Source organism: Penicillium daleae, assembly GCF_028827525.1.
Source record: "Penicillium daleae strain IBT 16125 chromosome Unknown utg000004l_segment0_segment0, whole genome shotgun sequence".
Lineage (NCBI taxonomy): Eukaryota > Fungi > Ascomycota > Eurotiomycetes > Eurotiales > Aspergillaceae > Penicillium > Penicillium daleae.
In genome coordinates, this window is record NW_026623152.1 from 2090070 (window position 1) to 2098629 (window position 8560).

General features: G+C 48.7%; 3 protein-coding genes across 3 annotated transcripts; 2 read left to right on the plus strand and 1 right to left on the minus strand.

Moving 5' to 3' along the window:
• Positions 1–446: 446 nt before the first annotated feature.
• N7458_004351 (uncharacterized protein) lies at positions 447–626 on the plus strand (the record flags this gene model as incomplete). The annotated part of the gene is made up of 1 exon (XM_056907733.1): positions 447–626. The coding sequence occupies one exon, from the start codon at positions 447–449 to the stop codon at positions 624–626; it is 180 nt and encodes a 59-aa protein (XP_056768460.1).
• Positions 627–1247: 621 nt separating this feature from the next.
• N7458_004352 (DNA helicase recq5) lies at positions 1248–1742 on the plus strand (the record flags this gene model as incomplete). Its single annotated transcript, XM_056907734.1, has 1 exon — positions 1248–1742. The coding sequence occupies one exon, from the start codon at positions 1248–1250 to the stop codon at positions 1740–1742; it is 495 nt and encodes a 164-aa protein (XP_056768461.1).
• Positions 1743–5876: 4134 nt separating this feature from the next.
• Positions 5877–8210, minus strand: N7458_004353 (uncharacterized protein; the record flags this gene model as incomplete). Its single annotated transcript, XM_056907735.1, has 3 exons — positions 5877–5909; positions 5995–8117; positions 8162–8210. 3 exons carry the CDS (start codon positions 8208–8210, stop codon positions 5877–5879), a joined length of 2205 nt encoding a protein of 734 aa, XP_056768462.1.
• Between the last annotated feature and the right edge of the window lie 350 nt (positions 8211–8560).

Genomic DNA, 8560 nt, shown 5'->3' on the forward strand with positions numbered 1-8560 from the left:
CAAATAGGGTGATTGCGGCCACCGGCGCGTTGGGTATAGGGGTAGATATCCCGGATATTCGATACATCATTCATATTGGGTTCCCCCGGTTATTGTTAGATTACGCACAAGAAAGTGGCCGTGCGGGACGAGATCAAAAGCCTAGTGAAGCTATCATCATCTAGCCCGACGGTTTCGACGAGGTGCCGGTATGGTTTAATCAGAACACGTCTAGTGAGCAAGCCGAGTTCGAGTTAGTCCGGCAGTATATATTCGGTGATCACCGGTGTCGTCGCGTGGTGTTGGATGGTTATTTAGATAGGTCGATTGATGGATATACCCGTCAGCAATGCGGGGACCGGGACCGACAATTAGATCAACCCGAGCAGTGGTGCGATTAATGTAACCCCGATTGGGTAGCCGCCGAGTCCGTGATCGAGGGCAGCGATCCAGACAGTGACGCCGAGATGCAGGAAGTCAAGCCAAGCCGTCCCGACAGCCCGTCCGCACACGAGGTTCCTATCGAAGCCCAGCACCGATATCAGCGGCAGCAGATAGTACAGATGGCGATTACGGCGGCGGTGCGGTCCGTGAAAGCGCAGCAGTTATCAGACGAAGAGTTTTTAGCGCAAGAGGCACGGGAGTAGAACAATCGATGTTAGTTGTGCACGCAGGCGGGGGCGGATGAGGTATATCATGATTTATGGTCATGTCAGAACGACCAAAGTGCCGCGTGCAAACGATGGGTGCGTGCCATTCGGGACCAGATCCAGTACGAGGCGGGGTTATATTGTTGTTACCGGTGCGGTTTACCGCAATCGATATGTTCGGGGTGGCAGGGTGCGCAGCAGTGTGAATACCGGCAATTTTTGTATCCGATGATGGCGATGTTGATCCATTGGGAGTGGGCCGATGGGCGACAACATGGGTACCAGTGGTGGGCACAGCGTATGAAGGGAGCCGGTATACGTGTAACGGATTTGGACGCAGTACGGACGTATTTGGCACAGCGTGTCGATACAGGGCATTCGCGATTGGCGCGGGATTATATTTGGATACGTCGGATATACCTGTATATAGTCCACGTTGAACACCAGCGGTGTTCACAAACCCTACTAACAAAACGTTCCCGGCGCTAAACTAGAATAGTATTAGCACCCGCTGGTATTCAGGGGCAATCCCGCTGGTATTCATAACTTGTAGATAGTAACAACAACAGAAAATACTATTACTTTCTTCATGCCATCTTGACCTACGACCTCTAAAATATGCCTCAGTCAAGAATTAATACGTCACTATCTGTGGTTGGTGGAGAAAGTGACATCCTTCCGTCATATGTGCAAGTCCTGCGAAAATGGCGGGTGGCTCTGTGCACTACCCACGGCAGCTGCTACACCCGCCAGAATCTGGCACGCCATCTGTTTGAAAAGCATCGAACACCAAGCGATCAGCGAAGGAGAATTGAATCTAACACTCAAATGCACAACGTGGCGGCTACGAACAGCGATGCGGTGCAGCCGCCCGATGGGACGGAGGAGATTCATGGGCTGCCGACCGTGCTTAAGTATCTCTGCCATTTTGAACAATGTGACTTCCGTACGACGAGTACTGATCGGATCCGACAACACTACAATCGGCAGCACCAGTGGCAAGTTTCCCGCCAAGGTGCGATGCCATGGCACCAAGCTCATGTTCAGACATTGTTTTCCCAGTCGCAAGCTCAACGTTATTTTGCTGTAGTTCTGGCCGACCAGGTCCACTAGTCCACTACCCCACAATATATATATCTCCACGCCAATGCACCAGAGAATGCTCCATCGTCGACCCACATCCCGTCTCCCCCCACTCCGGTTCCAGATAATGCATGGAATCAAAATATTGAGTTGAACAGGGTTGAGTTGAACAGGGTTGAATTGAACAGGTTAAAACTGATAGTAGATATTGAATGTGTTGACTAAATGTGCCGCGGTCTTTTATTTGTCCCCATCAAGTTTGAGTCTAACTATCGAGTCGTTCCACGATGATTATTTACGCTACACCATATAAGAGATAGCGTGAGAATTAAAGGGAGTGATGAATTACACAAATTCATTTTAAACATTGTTGATAATTGCATAATTTGGATTCTTAACAGTTGTTGCCATTTCCACAGGGCCGGGGGGGGGGGGAAATGTCGTGTAAAACTTGAGGACAGACCTTGGCTTCCTCAGCCTAAACTGAGTAATAGTCTCCAGCACCGCGAAGAGGTATCTGTCAATAGCTGGAGGGCGGACGCGGAACACGTCATCGCAGCCTGACCTGGTGCTTGATCCAGGATTTGTGCATGACAGAAGTCTGCGTGTGGAACTTAATCCGACCTGGACCACGCTCCAGGATTTGCACACTGGCTGTAATCTCGACCGTAGTGAAATTGCAGCGAATGCGTGACCTCTCTATACCCTCAAAAAGGTCTGGAAAGGTGAAGAAGGAAGAAAGGTGGATGGCTTGCCTTTTAACCTCCAGCGATGGGCCCTGACCCATGCCGCAAATGCGACGGGTGGCCCCCAATCATGTCTCTTTCCACAAAATTACTCCAGCTGTCCCGCAGGAGCTGCATGGTGACTGCCCCTGTATCTTCATGCTTCGAGAAAATCTTCCAGGATACTGGGCTATCCTTGGATGATTCCTCCCTGCAATGCTGGGCCGCAGGAACGCAGTTGGTGTCACTCAATAGATTTACGTCCTCGTATTGTCGGGTAAACTCTAAATCCACCATTGGCCACGATACTTCAAATGCCGAGTGTCGTATGGCCGGCACTTGGGGCGCCTGGCCGTCCATTTGTAATGGGAACGGGGGGTTTCCGGGAAAACCAACAGCCAATTCGTTTGTTCGTGAAGAAAGGGGGACTGACTTTTCGAAGCTGCAAATGCAGAGTGAGGGAAACCAGCAGCACCTTAATATCGAATGCCTCAAAGCCCAGTTGATGTATGAGATGTATCGATGAACCTCAAGAGGTACTCAAGAGGTACAGTAAGTTAGTAGTTCTTGCAGAGGATTGGTAATAATCAAGGTGCTCTCAAAAATTTCACTCTTAATGGTACAGTTGAGTCGCCACGGTTCCAATCTGGACAAATGCGAGAAGCCAATCAATCAAGGGAACGCATTTTTAACTTCAACATTCACTTGCTGCTGATTTTGAAACCAGATTCTACTCAGCACTTCCGTGTGGTTGAACTGATTTGCTCCAGTACTGCTTCGAATTTATTGATACTGTTTTACCGGAATATAAAACTGCAATGGGGACATAATAACTTATCTGAACTTACGGCCTGCGGATCAGCGACCGTTACACCAATTCACCAAGTACTCTTGCTACTGTACCCAACATTACCCAAAGCCACCGAAACCGACCCGGAAAACCTCGAAGCAGAATGTTGCGGTAAGTGGGCTCTTTGAGCATGCAAGCAAGCCACAAGGTATGCGATCGAAGAACAAGATGCAATGCTTGATTCCCGTCATGATCTGGACAGAAGGGATCAGACCCTGCCCCCAATAGAAGCTCCACGATTTCTGTATTCCCCTCGTTGGCAGCGTAATGCAAGGGTAATCGACCAAAAATATCTCGCTTCTCCGGATCTGCTCCATACTCAAGGAGTACTTCCAAAGCGCGAGGGCTATGATAATGCACGGCCCAGTGTAGATAGCTGTAATCTCCCACCGTCAGCACGGAGATCCTGGCTCCGTAAGAGATCAGTTGCCGGAGGATGGCTAAGTTCTCATACTTGACAGCGAGATTTAACGCCGTGACGCCTCCAATGCTGACTATATTTGGATCTAGCCCTGCATGCAGCAATAAACTTGTTGTTTCCTCATGTCCTTTTTTTGTGGAAAGGTGCAGAGCAGTCATCCCGTAGTCGTTCTGCAACCTAGTATCAAATTCTTTTGCGAGAAGGGAGATAATCACGTCAGTCAGCCCCTCGGCTGCAGAGATATGGAAAATCGTATCACCATCCTGGTCTCTGATGGAAAGCCAGTGTTTTGGATGAAAACGGACGGCGATTCCTGGCACTGCCCGCGCCAGATTGGTCAGATCTCTAGGCCCCAGCAGCCGTGCTATCACAAGTAACAGTTCTGTCGGCATTATGGCCTTACTCGGACCGTCACCGATCATGCCAACTTTCTTTATGCATTCTACCACGATTAGTTCCCCGAATGTGTAAATGCCTAATCCCCGATTTGGGGAACCCCAACTTGGGGATCGCGTCAAATTTGATGGAGCAGAGATCTGGGACAGTCCGAACTGGGTACCGCTTTGTATTTGTGCTTACCCATCCCCCCGCCCGTTTACTCATTCGGCTTTGGCTTCGTTAGTACTCCGTAACATACACCAACCAACCTACCCTAGAAGAGTCATCCCTTCTTCTCAAATTATTATCTTATCAATTACTCCATCATACCGGTATGTGCGTGTGTAATATATATTTATGTTAGGTAAATGAGGGATGGTATTAGACCAGTGGGAAACACGAATCTAGTCTGTACACATCCCCCTCAAAATTACCCTCGACCACAAAAATCTTAGCTTCTTATAAAGTTCCGACGAGTTTCCCTACCATATCCGGAAAAGCAACGGGATTACAGAAGATGTTGCGGAGGAGCTTCGTCCAAAAGACACTGTTATCAACAATAATAGCTGTGCATGCGACAAATCTTTGTGATAGCGACAACAAAAAAATGAAGCTTGTCCTAATTGTGAGCGAACTCCCTCGGAGAGAAGAACGGAAGCGATCGGTAATGGAAAGTCGGGCAGAACCACGCAACGACTCGAAGGCCTGTTCCAACAAATTCAAGTTTCATTCCATGGCATCCGCCGACTAGCGACTATGCTAAATAACCCTGTGCATCATTTCAGCTGGGCTTAACATTCGATGCGGCAAGTCGGGGATATAACCTGCCCGCATTGGCCAGGTAACGAATATCTTGAAGCCAATGTCTCCAGATTGCAACTCAGTTCGATGAAACTCACGAAAGCCAAGGAATTACCACTTTGCAGGCAGCTACGGAGTATTATGGTCCATGTCAAGATTCACACCGGACGATTTCCTTCCGTTGAGTCTGTTGGTCTGTTAAACATCGTACCGCGGTAAATACTACATTTTACAACTTATTTTTCAACATTCAAGGCTTAGTATTAGGTCTAAAGTTACCGTAGTACTTAATACCTCACTCTAAGTAACTATGTTTATCACATAAATTAACTTGCCATAGTACTCAAAAAAATATGTCTGTGTCACTGCCCCGGAGCTATTTTTGGTAATGCGAGCAAATAATCATATAATCTAAATTTCAGTCGAGCGATGCTACCTCTCAGACTGAGAAATACTGCCCTACTTTAAATCAAGTAAAAATGTCCTCTTTCTGTTGAAATAGTGTGACTTGAAACATTGCATATACTATGGTCTTCTGGGTGTCCAGATCGGCCGTGAATTATATTATTCAGAAAACCTCGCGCCAAAACTCCCTAGTTTTGATATTTTACCAAATACCTGGCTAACGTACCCCCAGTAGGCCGTAATTCACCTCTCTAATTCAACAATTGATTTAACCTTGTTAGGAATGGTCTGGGAAACAAGCTCTAGATGCCGCATATTCATGTTTTTCAATGTAATGTGCGCAGTTCCAGGGTTTAGGGGCTTGTTTCTTGTTCATATGCACAAGATCTGTGATGAATGCCGCTACACTCTGATGCAGGATACCCGAATAGGGGTACCCGTACGTCTAGAGTGTGAGAAAGCAGCCCAAAACGTCGGCTTGACCTGCTTGCTACGACGCCGTAAATCTCGAGTGATCATGACTATCCCTGAGTCACCTCAATGGCCCTGGTGTGATTTGAAACTTATTGAATCTTAAGAAAACGTTAATTAGGATCACCGCTCATGCTCCAGTAAGTCTGCATATACAGTCAAAGAGCTGCCAATAAGATCCACCATCTCCCAAACGCTTTTAGACTGGTATAATCTGGCCCAAAGCCGTACCGTCATCGCATTTAAAAGTGGCTTTTTCCGTATGATGTCCTCCTGGCTGACTTTGTATTCAGTATCAGAGACAAGCTGTATCACAAAATTGAGGAGCCTCTCCTCCGCGGGAGTCAAGGACGGCGAGACGTCTGTCGCTGTAACGGCCTCGAGCCATTTGGCAAGCAGAACCGCACACTCCAGTGAGCAGAGCGCATGCTGGTTAGACCAATATAACACTTGGGTCTGAGCAATATGGTTAAGGCCTAGTTTCACCGGAATGCTGAGTGCGTGGGCGCAATGAAGAGCCGCTCTCGTGAGCTTTTCACATCGTTGGATAGGCGGGCTTTCATGGAGTGACTGAGCAATCAAATGCGGGTCCCAGCTACTGAGGCAGCGGATCGGACCTAGATCGACGTTGAGGCGAATATACGCAAGGCGCAGGAGTGCGACAGAAGTGAAAGCAACGGGACCGTAAGGACTCAACGGGTCCATCGATGACTCTTGATTTCGCTCCCAGTAGACGGCCCACCTTTTTAGCGCCACTTCAAATGAGTTCATCTCATCTGCTGAAAGACCAATCCCTGACTGTCGGAGATGGGGTAGCCGAGAATTCCGTATCAACCATATCTGCTGGATAAGAGCATGGACGAGAGCACATCCTCCAAGTGAGGAGAAGCCGCCATGATCCAGCCTCGATTCCTCAGGCTGCTCATTGCCGTCGACAAAGAGACATGCAAAAGCTCTTCGGAAATCCTGACATTTTTGCCCGGCGGTCTCGCGTATGTTTTTCCATTCTGTCTCGCTTTCGGCCCTCCACTCCCTCTCGGAACATGGAAGATCGAGACCCACTTCGCTTACCAACAACAAGGGGGGCACATCGAAGGCAATGGTGTGGATATTCAGAAAACAGAAGGCGACGAAAATTGTTCGTTTCAGGTTTTCATGGCAAATCCAGCCTTTCCAATCGCCTGGTGGTGTTGCGTAAGCGTGAAGAATTTCCTCGTCGCGAATGAGAGAGTCCAGCACGCCGCGAATCAACAACGCGTCGGACGCTGAGCCAGGTTCAGACCAAGTCGTCACTGCAACTAGAAGGAGTACTGTCTCGATCATTTCAACAACATGACCCTTGCCGTCAATCCACGGCAGCGGGTCCCGCCGATTCGAGAGTCGCCTCGACGTCGCATTGCTAGACCGCCATTTGTTCTGATCAAAAGTCTTCGCAGGGCGATCCTCGCGGTGTTTCCGGATCCGTTCAAAGGCGATTGTCTTGGCAGCTTTGAAGAAGTCGATGCTTATCTCCAATTCTCGTGTGTAGCGAGCTCCAAGTGACATCATTGCTAGAAAGAACTCCACGCTAACCTCCCCTGGTTCGAAAGTTGGAATATGGAGAAATGGAAAGTGGTCATGAAAAGCATTGAAATATCCCCCGAGAAATCGGGATAAGACGTGTCGCGATGGGAGAGCGAACTCTTTGTCGGTGATTGTAGAAAACTTCCGAAGATCATCTATCTTTCGCTGTCGGCACTCTGCAGACACCAGCAAATGACGATTTTGGGTCTTGCAACCGGGAAAGCGCGATATATCGTCAGCAACTCCTTCGTCGGGGTGCAATGACGGAAGCCTTGAATCGAACTGCGAAGAAGATGGTCCAAGATTCCCAGACGAGGCGCTAATCTTAGGAGCGGAAGACCGTAGTAAATCGCCCGGCCACCCGATGTAAGAGTATCCATCACCCCCAAAATCAAAGCCTGTGATCGCTTCAGCATCTTGAAAAAACAAAGGGACAGGCTGGTATGATGGAGAGAATGGATGGGTTGGGATAGGCACGCTATCCATGAACGACGTGAAATCATCCATGGAGCTGGTAGGAAAACCTCCAGTAGCGTCGTCAAGTGGAAAGTTCAGTGGTTGGCTACTCAGATCAAGGGATGACAGTACGGCATGTCCATTATGCGACTGCACGTCTACTGCGGGTCCTTGGGGGCGTTCGTAGTTGGGGCTTAACGAAAGATCATTTGTGCTTGGGTGTGTATCTCTCTGATTTGCGATCGATGACGTAGCTTGTATTTCCGATGTCCCTGGTTGAGAATCCAAAAGAGCATTGGCTGAAGTGGTAGGCTGCGGAGAAGGGTAGACGAAAGCTGGATATGGCACAGAAGATGCGGGTTCTGATGTAGTCCCATACCCATGAGTAAGGCGGTCGTGTCGGGTAAGTAGATCTCTGTGGTTTCCATAAGCTATGTACCTTTTGATTGCATGAAGTGGGAGCCTACTTCCGTGTAAAGGCTTTCGCACACCGATGGCACTGGAACGGCTTTTCCTTCGTATCTTTACGTCATGTAAGTCATATGTACACCAAAAGTTGAATGCAATGGACTTACGCGATCGTTCATGTCTCTGAAGATGCTCGGATCTAGAGAAGACACGATCACAACGTGGACACCGATGAGATTTGACTGGTGGCTCCGGAGCTTTTGGCATGCCTCTAGTATACGTGGGCAGAACGCCCTGGGAATCGTCAATACGTGTGGGGTGGAGAGGGGGGGAGGGCTGGGGAGCTGGGGAAAATTGGGGTGACGAGGGA